This window comes from Mustela nivalis, assembly GCF_964662115.1.
Source record: "Mustela nivalis genome assembly, chromosome: 3".
NCBI classification, from domain to species: Eukaryota; Metazoa; Chordata; class Mammalia; order Carnivora; family Mustelidae; genus Mustela; species Mustela nivalis.
In genome coordinates this window covers 91,495,560-91,515,969 of record NC_139022.1, presented here as the reverse complement: position 1 = coordinate 91,515,969, position 20,410 = coordinate 91,495,560, and the positions used below count along the sequence as shown (strand labels likewise).

At 37.4% G+C, this 20,410-nt stretch overlaps 1 protein-coding gene across 1 annotated transcript in view; it reads left to right on the top strand.

Moving 5' to 3' along the window:
- ZSWIM6 (zinc finger SWIM-type containing 6) overlaps positions 1–20,410 on the top strand; it is a 196,013-nt gene that overhangs the window by 113,128 nt on the left and 62,475 nt on the right. Inside the window, exon 2 of the mRNA XM_082725879.1 lies at positions 11,574–11,930. Within this exon, the coding sequence (XP_082582005.1) occupies positions 11,574–11,930 (357 nt within the window). The remainder of the gene's footprint in view (positions 1–11,573; positions 11,931–20,410) is intronic.

The window sequence follows — 20,410 nt, the reverse complement described above, 5'->3', positions numbered from 1 at the left end:
TCCAAGTGAGGGGATTAGGGAAGTGATTGTTGAATTGTATAGCCACTCATGTTCATAATTAGTGGATGGGAAGGGAAAGAATACTGCCATTTAGGCGGTGAAGGCAGACAAGATGATTTGATGCATTAATTTCATTTCATTTTTAATGGACTTTCATGTTTATTTTTCTATATCTTACAGATTTTGTATAAACTTAACCTATATTTATGCAATCATAGAATTTTTTAGATTAAATTTGGTTCCTAGATATAGAACACAAAAAGCTATCATGCATTAAGAATATCAGTTGTAGGGGTACCTAGGTGGCTCATTTGGTTAAGTGTCTGCCTTCAGCTCAGGTCATGATCTCTGCATCTGGGATCGAGCCCCATGTCAGGTTCCTGGCTCATCAGGAAGTCTGCTTCTCCCTCTGCCCCTCCCTGCTGCTTATGCTCTCTCTCTCTCTGTGCCTCTCTGTCTTAAATAAAATCTTAAAAAAGAATATCCGTTGTAGGCAGATGGTTAAAACTTAACATAGGTAAAAATTGTTTACTTTTATATTGAATTTTAGTGTTTATAAAAATACTCCCCCCATGCCAGTGTGTTACGTATTATACATAACTACAGCAATAACAGTATTTACCCTTTTTTCCTCTCCTTCCCTGGGCCATAACTTTGTGCTTTGAGAAGACCCTTGCTTCAACTCTGTGGCAGCCAGGGCAAGTCAAAAGTCTTGTGCGAGTAAGTGTGACAATGACCACCCTTTGTCTTGTCATGAATACTCTCCATTACTGCTGTCTACCTTCCTAATTTTCTAGAAATCGTATAATATAATCTATTTTCCTTAATTAATGTAATAGAAAAGAAAAAAGAACAAGAAATAAGATACGAAGCAACTTGCCCATGGGGCAGACATTAGATAATGGCTGAGATTAGAACCAGGAGCCCAGTCTCTCTCTGCCTTGTTTACCTTGAGTGCTGTAATCCATCTTCTTCTCTGGAAAGTGGCTGAATCGCAGCAGAGGACTGGGCATCTGTGAGTTTAGGAGAACTTTGGAGTGTCCTGTTGGTAAAATAGGCTGGGCCAGACTGTAGGGCAGAGCCTCACTGATGTTGACTGTCAGTGTTTATACTTGGTGTGTGGTCATTACCAGGCTTCCAGAACATGTGTTGGACATAATTTATATGGCATATTTTTTCCCTCAAGAAGACTGAGAACCTTTTTGATTTTACTAAAAGCACTTTTGTATCTCTTAAATAATTTATATTCACTGTAGAAACTTTAGGAAGAGCACTTCCCCCACACCAAAAAAAAAAAATCCGTAATGACACTGAGCCGAGATATGAGTAGGAATATCTTAGTAAATTTCATCTGCATTCTGAACAGGTGACTGGTCTCTTTGCTTCTCTTTTATTACTATATACTAAAGGGGAAAAAATGTACTACTTAGCCAAGGTATAAAAGCCATCTACTCACTGTTCTTAAAGGCATACACATAGAACAGAGAAGATTTTCTTCTCAGGTGGATCTCCATATACAGGGAAATAACAATACTTAAAGCCCTGGCAAGCCCTAGTGTTCCTTGGGATTCTTTGAAGAGACCAGAAGCTCTAACTTCACTCTGCTCATCAGGCCATAAATTAACTGGGAATGAAAAGCTGTGGTCACTTTTTCTTCCACAATAAGAAGTGCAAGTTTCCTTATGGTTGCATCCAACTTTAAATTAGTTTCCAGCTCAGTGACAAGATGGACTTGAACTGTGAAACTAATTTTAAGTACCTTGACATGGAAGGTAAACATTAGAGATAAAAAAGGTGTTATACATTTTGGAAGAGAGATCTTTAAAGGTAGGAGTGAAAAATTGCTTAATGAAAAACTAGGAAGTTATTTTGAGACAAACTTAAGTCTTCTAATTTTCCTTCTTTCCTCCCGTTTGGAATCAGTTCACATTTTAAGAATGTGTTATATAAAATGTGGACAAATTTTTTTAAAATGATAGTTCCATTAATTTGGAAATATGAATATATTAGAGTAGAATTACTACAATAACAACAACCTTTGTCCATTATTGTAATGGAAATGCTAGCATGCTCCTGGGAGCTTGGCATTTCCAACAGCTTACAAGCTCTCGCCAAAAGTCTAGGGTTTTGGTACACGTTGAATGTGCCAAGCTTCCAGGAGCATTATATTTCCATTACAATCATGACGATAGCAGGCATTCCATACAAGGAATACTTGCGGTGGTTAACATATATTGTCAGTTCTACTCCTTACAGCAGTCCTGGAAGATAGGTATTATTAATCCCTTTTAACAGATGAAAAAAAAAAATCAAGGCTAAGTGACTTGTCTGAGGTTATTTTTTAATGCAGATGTGTTTAATTGGAAGGAAATTCTGAAGTATTACCTCACCTGTTATCCTCACATGTTATCCTGTATGTTTTGTTGCCTCTGACTTTTTCATACAGGCAAAAAATATTTTACTAAAGTAGTTGCCATTATTTTTTTCATTAATTGGTTTTTTTTTTTTAAAGATTTTATTTATTTATTTATTTGACAGAGAGAGATCACAAGTAGGCAGAGAGGCAGGTGGGGGCGGGTGGGAAGCAGGCTTCCTGCTGAGCAGAGAGCCGGATGTGGGGCTCAATCCCAGGACCCTGGGATCATGACCTGAGCCCAAGGCAGAGGCTTTAACCCACTGAGCCACCCAGGCACCCATTTGGTTGTTTTGAATACACAAAGAATCATCAGTTATGAGGAATCCATGGTACATTGTGAAATGATCTCTTAGTAAAAGTAAATACCCTTTTTAATTTTTAAGTTTTAATTTAGATTTTGAATGAAGGCTTTTCTTAAAGTAGGATGTTGTAGTTATAAGTATTAACAATTAGGATAGTAGTACATTTTTTTTTTGTTACACTGGAATTTTTTAAAAAATTTTTCTTTCTTAATGCTGAGACCAATTTAATATCCCATACCTGACTTTGTGGACTGGGGAGCATATAGGTTACATAATAAGCTAGAAATGGTCTACATTCTTTATAATGACAAGGTATATATTCTTTCCTGTTCTGTTTACTTTGTTCACTTAAGCGTATTTTGACTAGAAAAGACTTGTTTAGGCTATAATTCTAATCATCTCCATCATTGGTTCCCCAGGCCAGCAGCAGCAGCAGCAGCATCACTTGGGATAATAAAATGGGGCCCAACAATCTCTAGGATAACAAGTTCTCCAGGTGATTCTGATGCACATTTCAATTCGAGAAGCCCCATTCTATATGTCCCACATACCAAGAGCCTAAGAGGATTTGTGCATTCTTTCATCTAACAAATGCTTCTTAAGTTTGCTTCAGGGTAGTCCTCTGTGATGGAAATGCCATAGATCCTGCTGTCTTAGATGATGTCACAGACCTCTGTTGCTAGTTTAATGCAGTGTAAGAGGGGAGTGGACTCTAAATTAGAGATAACTGTTAGTTAAGTTTAAAGTATCCTGGGCTTGGGGCCAAAGCTTTTAGTTATTTGTGACTTTTGCAGGGCAGGGCAAGCACGGCTTGAAGAGCCCCATCACTTCCTTCACTGACACAGTTACAAAGGGCCAGGCTTGTCTGGGAGTTGTTGTGGATCTTTGGGCTACAGAGATAAAAGACAGTGCCCTGCCTCCAAGGGTCTTAAACCTTAACCGGCTTACTGTCTGGATCTGTTAGTTTGCCTCCTTTCATCCCTTTAGATCATTTATGTGTTGGTGTGGAGAGTTTTTACATGTGCATATTTATCACTTAGGTTATAGAAACCCATGTTCCTAACAGTTTTTCAGAGCCCTCCTTATTAATTCAGAGTGTCTTTACTGCTACCTCTCAGAGACAACCTCAGCTTGTAAAAAGGGGAGTATGATCATAGCCTACTTTGCAGGATGGTTGCGAGAGCTAAGTGTGTCCTAGTCTGGGCCTTGGGCATTAGGAATTGGGTTAGGGCCAAGATGTGGGGGCTCATGCTGGAATTGAGGGCTTGGGCCCAGAGCTTCAGGGTGTGGGTGGAGAATTTTGACCACTGAAGCTTGCGTTCTCCCCTCCTTGTTCTGAGTACACTTTTTCTCCTTAGCTCTTGGCTCTGGTAAACAGAATTAGTCTCTAGAGTTTCCCCTTTACCTTCCTCTCCTAAAGCAAACAACCAAGCATTTCTAAAGGTGGTTTGGCTGTAAGCAACAACAGGAAATAGGTGAAAAGGATGTTCTGTCCTCTCCTTGATCCCTGGACCTTGGGAAGTAAGACAAAGGTGTGTAGAGGTGCTAAGAGTTGGTGTTTGGACACCAAAGGGCTCTAATAAACTTAATTTGTACTTCTGAAGTTGAAGACCCAGGTGAGAGACCATGTGGGGGAGGGGAAGAGGAGGAATCACTGAATGGTAGGGGTGGCATTTAGGAGTTGGGGGCTATGCAGATGGAGCAAGGGAGCTGGTCTGATCTGGCCTTTAAGAAGGGTGGAAGGCTAGAACTACTTTGCTTGTATTAGAAAAGGTTGGGACCCAAGAAAGTAGAATTTAGAAGATAGGACAAATAATGAAAATTCCTAAGCACTGTGCAACTTTACAGTTGTGCAGATAAGTCAAATTCTGCCTAATTTTGTTTATACCCGTTCCCATCCCTCCCATTCTGAGGCTAGACAGTGTTTGCTTCCCTAAAATATACATGTTAAAATACAGAAATGCATTCTGGAAAATTAGTTCTGCCCTTCAAGATTTGGCAGGACAAGGAAATGATGTGTTGGTTTTTTGTTTTTTGTTTTTTGTTTGTTTTTTTTTTTAATTCAGTGCATTCTCTTTAAACTAATGCTCCTTCTAGGTGCTTATTGCAGGTAGCTAAATTAATGGTAAGTGATTTTTCTTTAGAAATAATTTTAAATAACTATTGCCATTCATATCTAATAACACAGTTATTGTGATCATATGGATCCTTATATGAAATGGTGCAAGAATATACATTAACTAGAAAATAAAAGCGATGCTGAACAGAATGCCGCTGGGAGCTTTTGGTTGGACTCATCCAGTGCACGCTCCGTAAATTTTTATGTTGTTTATATGGTGTGCTGTGGGTTACAGTCTGGTCTTTGCATTAATTTGCCATTGTCTTTCTCTCAAATATTAATGAGGTGTAGGAGTGATTCCATCCCAGATAGACATTTTTAAGGTGAACTTAAAAATAAAGCTTTTCCTTTAAAAAATAATTTTTGTGGAAGACGGAAACTGCTTCATTAGTGATTGCCGGCAAAATCTCCTAATGTCTCTCTATAAGCTGTTTAAGCTTAGTATTAGAAATGAGGGCTAGAGAATTTAATTAGCCAGCTTAGAGGATGCAGTCTCTCTAATTTAGGATTTCCCTTTGAGAAAATTATGTAGTTGTAGAAGGAATATCATACTTTAGACAAGTCAATTTTTGAGTTGTTTAGTGCCGCCATCTTGGGCTCTCCATCACATCTGTGTCACCGATCAGGAAATTGTGCTTGATTTGAATTAGATTTTTTTGTTTTTAAATTGATAATTGCAACATGGCATGTTGTTGGGTTGTGTGCGGTATTTATCAGACTTAGGAAAGGTGAAAGTTAGGTGTTTGGAGGCAATGATTAACTCATCCGTTTTACCAAGGGGACACATAATCAGCTATTAGTTACTCTGCATTTAGCCAATATAATGGGTTTAGTCAACCAGTGAATACTTTGTTATGCGAGTGTTAAATGTTAACACTTTTGCATTTTTAGACTTAGCTTAAAAAAAATAATAATACAGAAAAACCTCTCATAACCCTTACCACCCTTTCAGCCATAACATTACATTGCCTTGGTTTCTGCCTTTTAATTTCCCCAGGGGTTCTTTTTATTTAGGAAAAGGGTGAAAGATGTATTTGTGTAAGTACTACACCAGTGCTTCTGTTAAATCCTTTTCAACAAAGAATATGTTACTTGAGCGCCTCATGCACAGGGTGCATATTTTTCTGAAAAGAATGTACCCTGAAAGAAGTAGTTTTTAGTGTGTGTTTATTTCATGTCTTCCAGTTTGTTTTTGCTTAGAAATTTTCTAATGCTTTGCATTTGTTGCCATTTTTCGGTTAACTGAATGTATGTATGTATGTATATACACACGCATACACACACACAAAATAGCCAAACTTTAGAAATTCTTTGTGTATTTTAAAGCAGTTGTCTTTTCAGTCTGGTGTCACACGTCTCCTAGTCCCCTTTAAAATGCTGTGGAGATCCAAATTTAGATAGGAAAATCAGTTTTCAGGGAAAGTTCATTTTAGAATATCAGTGATGGAGTAAATATTTGCTTTCTAGAAACTTTAATTAATCCTTGTTAATGTGAGATTAATGTAGATGATATGAATATGTGTTCATGGGTGAGAAATTTCCCCCTAAGTGTTTCTCTGCTGAGTCTAACTCACTACTGACCAGGTGCAAGTAATGCCATTGAAAAATGATTTGATGAAGAGTATTTTTTTCCATTTCTTAGCAGCACATTATAATTGCAGTTTTTGGTCTTTCTGATTCATTTTTAATGATTGAGGATCCCACATCTCCTTTGCTTATGAGGATTATGCCTATTACTGTTTGAAATTAAAGCTGAGGAAAAAAAAACCTATTCACCAAATAACAGTAATAAAGTTGTTAACATACCTTTAATAATAAAGAATATACCTTTATGAACAAAATAACTGTAGCCCCCAAGCAAAAGATATTTTAGTGGAAGAGGTGTCTTTGTATTACATTTTTTGAAAATCTTCATAATGTCTGTCTTTGTGGAAAGAGCTGGATTTTCCTGTCTCTGTGTTCATTTTGTTGTGATATCACACATCCTGTAGCCTCTGGAAAATTAAATGTATGCGTGGGATGGAGAGTTTAAAAGGTCAGTGACATCTAGGTAGAATTATGGGGAAAAATGATCTTTAAGAACCCATGAAAGAGTTTTGGGGATCCTGTGGGTATATCCTGACCACATTTTGAGAATCGCTGCATTATAACATTGTAGAAATGTGTATGGGTACTAAAACAAAATAAATCTCTCCCCTATTGTTTTCTGGTTTCTCTGTGTATAAAGTAATACTCATGCACAAAATTAACTGTGTGCTGGTGGAATTTCATTGAAAAATGGGGAAGGAAAGATGAATTAAACAAAGGTGTAACTGGCTCTGAAGATGTTTGGTTTTGTTGTCAAACAGCAGTGATCCCTCTAGTGTCATCCGGCTCACTTACCTCAGACATTTTCAGTGGCCACGCTTATGTCACAAGCCATTTCTCACGCGAGACCTCCAGCCCCCCTCCAAGATTTCAGTAGCAAAGATTTAAAAAAAAAAAGTGTTGTACATGAAGGGAATGTGTCCTACACCCCTCTTCTGTTCTCCAGCTGGGAAAGGAAGGAAAGAGAAATAAAATTTAATGAGCACTTTTACTATGTGCCAGGTGCCTTACATCTGTTATTTCATTTAAATCCTCAAAACAACCCGAGGAGGTGTTTCTAGCCACATTTTGCAAATGAATAGAGGAAGACTCAGAGAGGTTAAATAACATGTCCAGAGCACACAGCATTTAAGTGAGAGAGCTTGGTGGGAATCAAAATGCCTCTAACTACCAAAGCTTCTACAGTGCCGTGCCTTGATTTTTGCTTTATTTTTCTTTGGTCCGGAGATTGAGAATGTGGATACAAATGTTTTTTGGGGCTCACTGATAAAACCTGATGGTGATGAGACAATTTGCCCTGTGAGGTTTGCTCTTATGGGATAACTGTCTTTGACAGATTGTATTTTGGAAAGTCAAGTAAATACGTTTAAGATAAAAAACATAAAAAAAGGTTCATGTATTTTTTTTACATATTTTTACATAAGAAAAGGTTTATGTAATTTTTTTCAGTTTTAGTTCTTTGAAAATTAATTGCCCATGTTTTACTACGAAGCGCAGAATTGCCCCTTTCTTTGTCTTCAGTTCTGTCATACAGAACAGTTAACTATACCAGAAAGAGATTTTGTATTTGTGAATCTACAACAGTGGGTCATCAAAGTTTACCTAAACTCCAGAAAGGCAAAATCCATTTTTAGGAGCATTATTTTGTTTCAGAAACCCAAGAGACAAAATCAGCTGTGGGTAGGGAGTAAGGGCTGGAGGAAAGATGGCTTATGTAGCTGTCTAGGCATTGTTGAGGGAGGAGTATTCTTGTTTCCTCTGTGGGTGCTCTGGCATGATTTAGTACCAGCTGAGAGTAAGTTGGGATTTCAAAGGTTTCTCAAATCAGGAGGACCACACAATCCTAAAAGGAGGCCTGATGAAATTCCTGCATACTGACTTAGTATTGCATAGTCTTATAAAATAACATACCAGCTCTTACTTATGTGTATGTAATTTTCCTTTATTTAAAGTGAAGTCAATCACCTCTAGCAACATCACGTATCCTAACCTAAAGGTAAAATGGGGGAGCCCCCATACAAATAACCCCAGAGTATTGAATAGCTGCCACAAAACTAGTCAAATTAGAGGCACAGCTGGCCTGAGGGCAAAGAATTTTCTATGAAAAAGACTAACTGTATGGGAGAGGAGATCTTGTGATGGCTGACAGTGGAAAAAAGTAACAAAAAGCCCACTTAAAAAAATACTGTCTCCTGCAGATGCCTGTTATAGGGAGTGTTGCCCCCGTCACTTGGTAACACCAGATGGTCAGCTGATTAGGGTGGCAAGGTAGAACTTAAGACATTAGGAAATCTTTCTAAGGAAAATGGTTGGAATTTTTAAAGGAGTTTGGATACTTGAAAGATGTCTAGAATTGCTTAGAAAATGAACATTCATGAAATATCTTAATCTTTGGGGTGCCTGGGTGACTCAGTGGGTTAAGCCTCTGCCTTTGGCTCAGGTCATGATCCCAGGGTCCTGGGATCCAGCCACATCGGGCTCTCTGTGCAGTGGGGAGGCTACTTCCCTCTTTCTCTCTGCCTGCCTCTCTGTCTAGTTGTGATCTCTCTCTCTCTGTCAAATAAATAAGTAAAATCTTTAAAAAAATTTTAATCTTTGATGATATCAGATTGTTACTCTGTAAGACGTGTATATGTTTATATGTGTGCTCGCACATATCCCCTTGAATTAAATTGGCAGTCACAATATTCTATAATTTACTTTTAAAAAGACTGTATGAGATTAATAAATATTTGTTGTAATGAAGCTGAATAATAACTTTTACCTTTGGCATCATTTCATGATAGCAGCATTCAATATAGTTTACTTCTTTCTAACTTAACATCTGAAACAGTTTTTCTGTAAAACTATGTGAAGGATTCATCACTTTTCTTAAGGGGCTCTTCTTTGGTAGTTAAATCAGCCTGTTTTGAAGCACCTGTTAAGTTATCCCCTTACAGACTAAATACTAACTAGTCTGGATCTTGGATCTTCAATTGTCTTGACTTTGCCTGTGATTGGAGAAGTTCTCCAATATTACTTTCATGTAGAGACAAAGATGTTGACTTTGGTGGACTAGGAAAGATGATAAGCTGGGAAGGATCAATTTTATAAATGGTCAATTTATGATAAATCTTTCCCCATAGTGATTACTGGTTTCTTTGTACACTATATGTATGTTACGGGTGGAAAATACTGAGATCCCTTGCACTAAACGTACAGAATATACTTGAGAACTTTTTGAATTGTCTTGTACGATCCACTGTTTGTTTTATCTATCTTAATCTGTGCCTGTCCTGTGGATTTTAAATTACTGTATGCTTATAGTACGTCTGGTATATAACAAGGTAAGTTTCCCTTATTATTCTTCACCTTTGAAATTTTCTTGGGTGTTTACTTTTTCTGCGACATTCCTTATGGGGAAAAAAATCATTAAAAATTTTTAAAAATACGATTTTAGCATCACTGTGTATCTTTAATTCTTGTTTTCAAAAAACTTCTTGACTGAAAGAGGTAAAGGAGACTGGAATACTCATTCTCTGAAACAGATAATCCCTTTGTAAGAAAAACAAAATATATCATATTACAATAAATTTCTTGTCATGAAGTTTAATAGTAACTTTAGGGATTGTTCTTTTTAAATTTATTTATTTGGTAATGATTATTACCACGTTTCTCTTTCCACTATGTTACTATATATGAATTATTAGGATGAAATTATATTACTCTGAAAGATTTTTTTGAGTAGTGAGTACTCTCTGGCCTGATTATCATCCCTTGGGGAAGATAGTAAGTAGGGTTCAGGTGCCCCCCCCCCCCCCCGACCTGTGAATCTTAGGCATCATCTGGCTGTCATTGTCATGTTCTATGTCTGCCATCCCTCTCAGGTTCCAAACACACATGGTAAAAATCTTTCTCTTTGTGAATGAAGATGGTGACCTGCTCAGTGAACTTTAGTCAAGTAGCATAGATAGTGGAAAGCTGAAAGAGAGCCAGAGGCTTCCTTTTGGAGCTTAGGTTTCTGTCAGGTACCCAAAATCTTGAGGTAGATCAGTGTCCAGAAGTTTCCCCAAGTGATCTCCTTTAGTCCTTACCTCTGAATTTGGCTATCAGAGAAAGAGGTGAAACTAAGGGGAAGTCCCTACCCCCTCCCCCAAATTTAGGATTAGCTTTCTAAATATTTATAGAAACGTAAAGAGGAAGTTTTGTCCACCGGCCACACAGGCCAGGACTGACTGCTGGCAGTGTGGTGGGAGGCAATTTTCAGAAGTCTGTGAGCTCTTTCTATGGCTATCCAAGGGTTGGGGGCGGGGGAGGTTGTTGCGTGTGCGGGGTGAATGTCCCGTGTCTGGACCATTATAAGCAGTGGCCACATGGCTTGTTGGTCAGGGAGGATGTGGAGGATTTGTGTATTGTTCTAAGTTTAAGTTGCAAAGCCCCTTTCCATTTGGCGATTTTGTATACTCGTGTGCGCGCGTATTTGCATTGCTGTGTGTGAGCCTATTTAACAAACTTACATGTGTATCAGCTTATTGTGAGTTACTTAGACTGTGGTATGTATGAGATCTGATGGGCTTTGCAGTTCCACCAGTAGACATTGCTAATGGACATTGCTGTATTGGGGCATATGTCATGCATGTTACATAAAGGATTATTAAATAAACAAATTTATCCTATGAATGTGTGTGAAAAATCCACCCCAGAGTTGAATTTTTGGTTGGAGGATGCTTGTGTCTGCCTGGAATAAAGGTGGAGGGAAGGGAGAGTTTGTTCAGTAGAAAACCAAGCTGGCCTACTCTACTTGGAAAAGTTTAAAAAAGAAAAGGAAGAAAACCACTGATTTTTGTCTGGTATGCCACAGTTTTGGAGTAATTATGGCTTATTAGTGCTGTGAACTAACAACTTCCTGTAGGTGTGATGGCGGTATATTGCTATAAGTGGTTTTGTATGGCTATGTCAAATACTTCAGCATGTCTGTTGAATACCATTTCTTTTTTTACCTGTAAGATGTGGAGGATGTTTGAGTGGCCTGAATGTTTTTACTTGAAAATAAAAACTGTCATTTTTTTTTTCTTGGAGCTGTCAAGTACTACGCATTTCAAAGAATTAGAAATCCTTTATAGCATCTGAAGGCAGCAGCTAAACTCTCTCTTCCCTTTCTCTCACATAGGTTTCCACTTGAGTGGCACAGTGACAGAACCTGCAATACAATCGGAGCCAGAAACTGTTTGCAACGTGGCCATCAGCTTTGATCGTTGCAAGATTACCTCAGTGACCTGCAGCTGTGGAAACAAGGACATATTTTATTGTGCTCATGTTGTGGCACTGTCTTTATACCGCATCCGCAAGCCAGATCAGGTCAAACTGCATCTTCCCATTTCAGAGACTCTCTTTCAAATGAATAGAGACCAACTACAGAAGTTTGTACAGTATTTGATCACAGTGCACCACACAGAAGTTTTGCCAACTGCTCAGAAATTAGCAGATGAAATTCTTTCCCAGAATTCAGAAATCAACCAAGTTCACGGTGAGTTATAGACATTCATTCTGTAGAGTTCTTCTCTTATTCTGTTTCGTTTATAAATTCAGTTCTTCTGTATAAAAATGAATTAAATGTGATTTTAGGTCATCAGCATTGCTCTTAAGTAGCCAAGAGAGATTTAAAAAAAAATTAAATTATTTTTATTACTGAAGTAAAGTTGACATACTTAGATTTTTAAGTTTAGTTTTGCATCCTAAAATATTTCTTTTGAAGTGTTTTGTGTATTCTACTAGATACCAAGCCTTTTGTGCTCAGAAAATTTCTCATTTATTGAAATTTGTCTCTTACACTTTTTCATTTAGGAAAATTTCATCAGATACTAGATACTCGTTACAGAAAAGACAGACTTAGTCATTTAATTCACTTTTGTCAGCTTTTATAAGTAAACTGACTTGCACATACTCCAATTTTTTTTTCCTTTTAAATTTTATTTTCTAAAGCTGGACATCTCTCTCTCTCTTTTTCCCTTTCCTTCTTTCCTTCCTTCCTCTCTCACTCTTTCTCTTTTCTTTCCCTTCCCTCCCTTCCTCCCTCTGTTCCTTCCATCCTTTTTTTTTAGTTGGCGGCGGCGGGGGCGGGCTGGGGGGAGTGTTAGGCCGAGATAGAGGGAGAGACTCTTAAGTACTTGACTCCATGCCCAGCACACAGCCTGACCTGGGACTTGATCTCACAACCCTGAGATCATGCTCTTAGTTGAAATCAAGAGTCAGACACTTAACTAAGCCACCTAGGCACTCCCAAAGCAGGACATTTCTGACAGGATGCCTCATAGTAAGAAAATAACTTATAATTATTCTTAGAAAAATATTACAACTTGTTCAGAGAGAATTTAGGAAATGACTATCATTGTGTATAAGAAATCTCAAAAATTTTTGTTTTGGATTTTTATACGTGGAACGTTATCTCATTTATTTGTAAACACATTTATCAGCTGCTTATTTTGTGCATCACAAATATGTTGACTTAAAAGAATATATGTGCAACTTGTCAGAACTACACCCACCGCCTATTTCATAGGGTACGTTAACACAGGATAAATAATACAGTTAAATTATAGGTTGCTGTGCTTTAAAAATATTTAGACATAATTTTTAAAATATTCAAAAATATATCAAAGAATGTAACATAGTCTTGACTAAGCAGCTCTTGGGCCTATCATTTTTACATTTCTTTACATTTTACATTTCTTTGGTTATATTGATGAGATATAGGACCAGTCTCTTAACTCTATTCTTTTAGGTTTCTTCAAAGTCATTAATTTTGGTGAATATAAATGTTTAAGGAAAGTAAGTTTTAAGATTATTTCTTGAAAACTTTTAAAATTGTGAGATAAAACATATAGAAAAGTGCATAAAATATGAATGTGTAGATTAATAAAGTGAACACCAACACACAGGTTCCAAATAGACTATTCCCAGCACTAGAGAGGGTTCCATATAGCCCCTCTCTTTCACAAGCTCCTTTCTCTTCCCCATGGCAGCCACTGCCTGGTTTTTATGGTAATCATCTGTGGTGGTTTGTGTTTTGTTGTTGACATCATTAAATACTAGTTTTAGTTTTATTGACTTTCATTCAAGTCGTGATTGTAAGATTTATGCCAATTATTTCATGTACCTATAGCTCATTCATTTTCATTGTTCTAAAGCAGCACTGTCCAAAAGAAACATAATATGAGCTGCATGTATAGTTTAAAATGTTCCCATAGCCTATTTAAAAAGAAACAAGTAAACTAATGTTTTATTTATCTTAGTATTCATAAATAACAATTCAGCAAAAAGTTGACATATTTTGCTCTATTTTCATAGTAAGTCTCTGAAGTCTGCTGTCTTGTCTTATACTTAAAGTATATCTCAAACCACAGCATCATCACAATGCAAGGGCTTAATAGCCACATGTGGCTAGCTATTAACATTGATGTACCTTATCGTACAGTACAACTCTAGAATATTCTAGCGATGAAAATATCACTGTTTGTCTGTTCCACTGTTTTGGGATCTTGTTTTGAATAGAGCAGCTATTGCAGGCATTATTTTACAAATCTGGTTCTCTAAGATACTTTTAAAATGGTTTTTATGTCAGAGGAACACCATATAGCCATATTTTTTCTAGTACTCCCCATATTAGGCTCAGCTTTATTAACGTGTGTAAAGGATTTTAGTTAGTAGAGTCTGCCATTGTTAAATAACAGTATTATAACCATCTGTGGCACTGAAGTACTTTTGATCCACCAAAAGCACATGCACTTAAGGACTTTTTCAAGTAATACTCTGCTCTGTCTTATCTCCTGCCTCAGTCTTTTGCTTTTTGAAAATTCAGGCTAGTTTACAGTCATCTCAGAGATTTCTCAGGAGCCTGTGGCTTCTTATTAAATTATTCAGTGGAAGTGAAATAGCATATACCATTTCTTCAAACATGTATATGTTTTCTTTCTTCCTTTTTTTTCCCCCCTGAATTTATATATTCAATTAGTGTTACATTATTCTCTGAGTTTTAGAGAATAATGAGGTCCACATCAACAATCTGTTGTTTGTTTTGCATGTGTCTTCCTTATTTTGAAGAACAGCAGCATCCAGAATTTCTTATCTACAGCTTCAGAAATTCACTTCCATGTTGAAGTAGTAAGACTGACAAATCAATGTCATCTAAAGTTGGTTGCGAGAAGGTGTTCATGTGACATTGTATTTCTTTCACAGTTTCTAAAATTAGAAGAAAAAGTTATCTAAGGAAATAGCAAGGACAGAATGCAGGTTGGCTTTAGGCTTAATGTGATTTTCAAATAACTTTTGTATGAGAGCAGTTTCACAAAAGCAGTGAACTTGAACGGTTTATCCTACCAGCTTCTTCGTCATTTAATTTATCACCAGATTTGCTCCTAGCCTGGAAATGGGCCAATTACATGAGCCACTTCTTGCTTTCCATTGTAGTGTAACAAGTGGTAAAAGTAGAGAGGTAGGAAGCAGGTCATGACCTTAAGTAACAAAATGGAGAGTCTGCTCCTTGGAGGGTCTTATTTTAACTCTTAGACTGATGACTTACTAGAGGGTAGGATTAAAAATATTCTTCAGTTATTTGACCATATGATCCCACCTGCCTCCAAACACCTCCAAAGCATTCTCCACAAACTGTAAAAGCAGTACTTTTTAGTATGATCTTTTGGTTGTGTTTTTTCTTTGAGAAGAAAGAGGTCTTGAACACAAAGATTTTGGTAAGAGGTAAGTTTTATTTTAAGGAGAAGCATCACTTTTACTTGGCTAGATAAATAGAGTCAGAATAGGATTTAGATTCAGTTATCTTAAAAGGTATCTTAAAGCCAAAGAAGTTAAGCTTATCCAAGTCCTTTTTAGAAGAAAATCATTAATTTGTAAGTAATTACAAACTACGTTGATAGTTGGATATTTGTTTTACTTGTGAATATATCCTAATGCTTCTTAAAATTCTGTTGGTTGCTTTTCCTTTTTACAGTTGACCCTTGAACAACATGAACTGCACAAGTCCACCTACACCTTTTTACCCCCCAGTAAATATATGTATCATACTGTAAATGTATTTTCTGTTAAAATTTTCTTTTCTCTGGCTTTCTTTATGGTAAGGGTATAGTATATAATACATATATAAAAATGCATGTTGATACTGTTGACATTATTGGTAAGGCTCTCAACAGTAGGCTCTTAGTTAGATTTTGGGGCAGTCAAAGGCTATATGTGGATTTTGACAGCATGGGGGGTTGGCACTGTAGGGTTACTGTATTTTGAAATATTTTATTTTTAGAAGAATTTTATCCTGAGGAATTAAAAGCTTTTTAAAGAAAATATCAGGCACATTATTCCTAATAATTTCTTTTTCAGCTTGGTATTAGAAATTTATAATTATAGTAGTTTCAAGAGAAACAAACAGAGGAGAATGGGTTAGTGATATTCAAGGTCACAGATTCAGTGAAGATAGTTGAAATATAGCCTTAGTTATTGTAGTAGTAAAGTCCTTTTCAGTAGACTTTTCTTTTGCATTTCTTTGTGTTTTCATAAAATTTCCCTCACATGATTTTGATTAGATTATAAAACTAACTACTATAGGCTAAATAGTGGCTATAAGATAGTTGATGTTAATGGCCCTCCAAGGAGATTGCTGGTTGTAGTTCTGCATTTTTTGTTTGTTTGTTTGTTTTCCAGCAAAATTGTATGCTTTTAGTTTTATATTCTAATAAAACTTCCCAGCTTCCACAGCCTTAAAAAAGATGCTGGTGTCTTTGCTAAGTACTTTTCGAGAAATTTACTGATTTCCACGTGCTAGTCCATCCTCTTAGTTAACCCTGCCTCTTCTGGTCCTTTATGTTTCCTATTAAAGGAGACGTATTATATAGGTTGCTAAATCAAGGACAGAACATTGAACTTAAAATTCGAAGTCCTAGAATCTATTTTTGTTTCTACTCTGTATTACCTGAGTGACATTGGGTGAAACTCATTTTTTCCCCTCATTTAAAATGGTCATGATCTTCTCTAACAGCATTGGGAGAATTTTAATAAGATATACATTTATTATAATAATAATAATAATAATACAATAAAACTGAGTTTACTTCATGTTTAAGGTAAACAGAAGTACTCATAGAAGAGAGAAGAAACCAGTTGGGGGATGAGTGATATCAGAGTTGGTGGTCATCTTCCTTTCCTCTAACTTTTGGCATGTATTTCTTCTCCTTTTTCTCCTGGGCACTCTGGTTTCATGACCGCCCCACCGCAGTGAGCTAGGCTGTACTGGGCACATTCCCACAAAGGACAGACTGAGGGGCTTTCCTTGTCCAGTGTCCAGTGTATAATGTCCAATGACCAGCTGGCATTGTTCCAGACTCGGAACAGTAGTGGGGCCGGGGGTCATTTCATTGACCCTTTCACTTCTAGAGCTTGGGCCAATCCCAAATGTAGGCTAGACTCCTCCCTGACTTCAGTGTCATGTGCCCAGAAACACCATTTCAGTCACAGAAGTGAAAGCAATATATCCATGTGTCAGATGCAGTTGACACAAGGCATGTAAGATCTCTTCCACCTCTGATTCTATGACTGTGGTGGTGATACTTTTGCAGAGATGCATGAGGCACTTGTATCATGTTGCATATGTGCACCTCCTGTAGTTCTACCCAGGTGTACACTTCTGTGTTGTTGGTCTTTGATGAGACATTTCAATTGTTGGAGTGTGGTTCTAATAAAACCAACAGCACAAATTCCATTCATGCCTGCTACTCCTGCTTAACTTAACTTCAGAATGCCTCTGTGTTCCAGCCATCTTCTGTATCAGTCCATTCAGGCTCTCTTAGAGATTCCAAACAAACAAGAAGACCCACTCAGCAATCCTGTGTTCGTTATGTGCCTTATTTTTAGTTGATTGTAAACTCCATCAGGGCTGAAACTATGACTTGTGTATCTTGGTACCCTCCCTGAGGACAGTACTTAAGAAGCTGTAGGTGCTCAGAAATTGTTAAACAAAATGTAACACTCATTTTTCATTCCATTTTGTTTTTAGTGGGAACTTGGAGATTTATTTTTGTACACATGCATGTTCTGAATCTAGCAGTAAGTGACAGTTGGAGTTGTTTGATGGAGGCCTTATGCCACATCTTTCTTTCTTTTGTTTCCCTGTGGATGGTCATATTCAGTGTAATTGGGCTTGCATTAGCAACCGGTTTTTACAAGTATCCTAGGGAGATAATTTGGTCATTATAAGCATATTCTTTCTATCATACAATAGTCAGGCATTGACAGTTGGTAAAACAAAGGTAAGATCTACTGGTGATTAATACAATTTGCAAATACAATCTATAGGAGAGAATTGAATTTGCTGTCCTAAAGTGCACCAGTGTGGAACTTAGAGAAAATTTAAATTAATTTTAAAAAGTATGTTGAAAAAATGTATAGTAGTATAGAATTATATGAAGATAAAAAGACAAATCCTCATTGGCTCCTTCTCCTAACAGCTCCCTCCCTTAGTTTCCAACAGCTCTATTACCCCTCAAAGCAACTGCTGTTGACAGTGCGGTTTGTATTCTTTGAGACAGCTTTCTTCATGTACACACATACATAGTTTTAAAAAAACAATTAAAAATATTTTTTCTGGGGGCGCCTGGGTGGCTCAGTGGGTTAAGCCGCTGCCTTCAGCTCAGGTCATGATCACAGGGTCCTGGGATCGAGTCCCGCATCGGGCTCTCTGCTCAGCAGGGAGACTGCTTCCCTCTCTCTTCTCTCTGCCTGCCTCTCCATCTACTTGTGATTTCTCTCTGTCAAATAAATAAATAAAATCTTTAAAAAAAAAAAAAAATATTTTTTCTGCATTTTGCTTTTTTCTCTTAATAGCTGATGGATAGCTTATGTTATTTTAAACATGTTTTAAATGTTGTATATAGTATTCCATAGTATGGGTATACTTAACCATTAACCTACTGAATGATTTTGAAGTTGTTTCTGTTTTCTCCCTACTATATACAGGACAGCTGTGACTTTCCTCTATGCGTGTGCATGTGTGTGTGTTTGTGAATTCATGCAAGTAATTTTGGATAATAGATTCTTAGTAGTAGAAATGCCAGAACAAGTGGTACATGCATTTTTGAGTAATTATTGCCCAATTTCCCTCCAGAAATTACTAGGTTTAACTTTACATTTAATGAAAACTAGATGTTTCTCTAACATAGTTTAATTTTTTTTCCTTTTTATACAAAATGAATACACAATCATGTATACATGATGGTCTTTACATGAAAAAACACTTCACTTCAGCAAAAGAGAAGTGATCTTAGAACTTAAGTGTCTTAATTTGGAGGAATCATGTCTCTAGTCCATGAGGAATTTGCTAGGGTAACACAGAGATAACCACTTTACTTTTAGCCCAATACCCTTTATTCTTTCTCCTTTCTCCTCCAAATCTTGCCTTCCCTCACATACTGTAGTCATCTCTGACACTCCTCACTTTAATGCTTTACAGAGGATCGCTACCAGCTGTGATCAGGTTTCTCACCAGTCCTCTGTCCCTTAACTGACCTTATGTCTGTCCATATTGGCTCCATGAGCTTGATCCCATCTCCCCCACAATGGGTCTCTCATACCTCTCACTCAGAGACTCTTAAGAGTGTTGATGAGCTTAGAAGTTAGCCTGAGTGAGAATACCTTTGCTCTTCAGCTCTCTTAATGGGGGCAAGTAACTGAATCTTTTCAGGCCTCAGTTATTTTATTTGTAAAATATGGACAATAAAGAATGTGCCTTTCATACGGTCAGGAGGGCTAAAGAAGTAAATCTGAATTGCTGTTATCACTGTCATTGTGATGAGTCAGTTGACAGGAGTCTTCAGGGCAGTGGTAAATCTTTGAGGAAAATATTTATAAGCCATTTTTTAAAAATAACATCTTTTAAAATCTGAGCAAACTATTCTTGAAGCTTGCAGACATCATAGATTTCTCTCTCTCTCTCTTTGTGGGGGGTGGATTTTAAGTATTTATTTGACAGAAAGAGAGAGAGAGAGAGTCCACAAGCAGGCAGAGTGGCAGGAAGGAGAGGAAGAAGCAGGCTTCCCCCACTAAGCAGAGAGCCCGATGTGGGGCTCAATCCCAGGACCCTGGGATCATGACCTGAGCCAAAGGCAGATGTTAACCTACTGAGCTACCCAGGCGCCCCAAAAGATTTCTTTTAATAGATCTGAAGAGTTGGGTTATATAAAAATAAGACTTTCTGAGAACTTTGCATTTAAATATTTGTGTTTGTGTACCAAATAATACATTTTTAGCTAAGTTCTAGAAAATGACCTACCTGTTATGCACTCTGTTTACATGCTAAATTTTAAATGAGCATGGAGAGTGTACGAATACTTTGCTGCTTTTCATTCATATAAAATATGTGATTATTTCTATACATGAATAGTTTATTATTGAACTTTAGAGGTAAGTTGAATGATGGTAAGAAATGAAAAATAGGGGCACCTGGGTGGCTCAGTTGTTAAGCATCTGCTTTTGGCTCTGATCATGATCCTGGGATTCTGGGGTGGAGCCCTACATAGGGTTCCCTGCTTGATGGGAGACCTGCTTCTCCCTCTCCTGCTCCCCCTGCTTGTGTTCCCTCTCTTGCTCTATCTTTCTCTGTCAAATACATAAATAAAATCTTAAAGGAAAAAAAGAAATGAGAAATAAAAGTCAGATGAGAGGAAAATTTTGGAGGAGGAGCTATAAGCCCTGTGGTGGTCTATGTGAATTCCCTTGAGATCTGTGCTGATGATGGTGCAACATACTTAACTTCTTTGGCATTTAGCTGAGGAGAAAGTGGTTTGCTGAGGGAGCACAGCCGGCACATGCCAGCGTTCCCTCTGTCAGTAGCCTCTGGAATAAAGAAAGAAGATGAGTTGCCCTCTAACAGCTCCTGGAGAGGATGTCACACTTCTGTCATCGCAGTAACATTACTGCGACCTGTGACCACAGAGAATGGAAGGTGAGGAA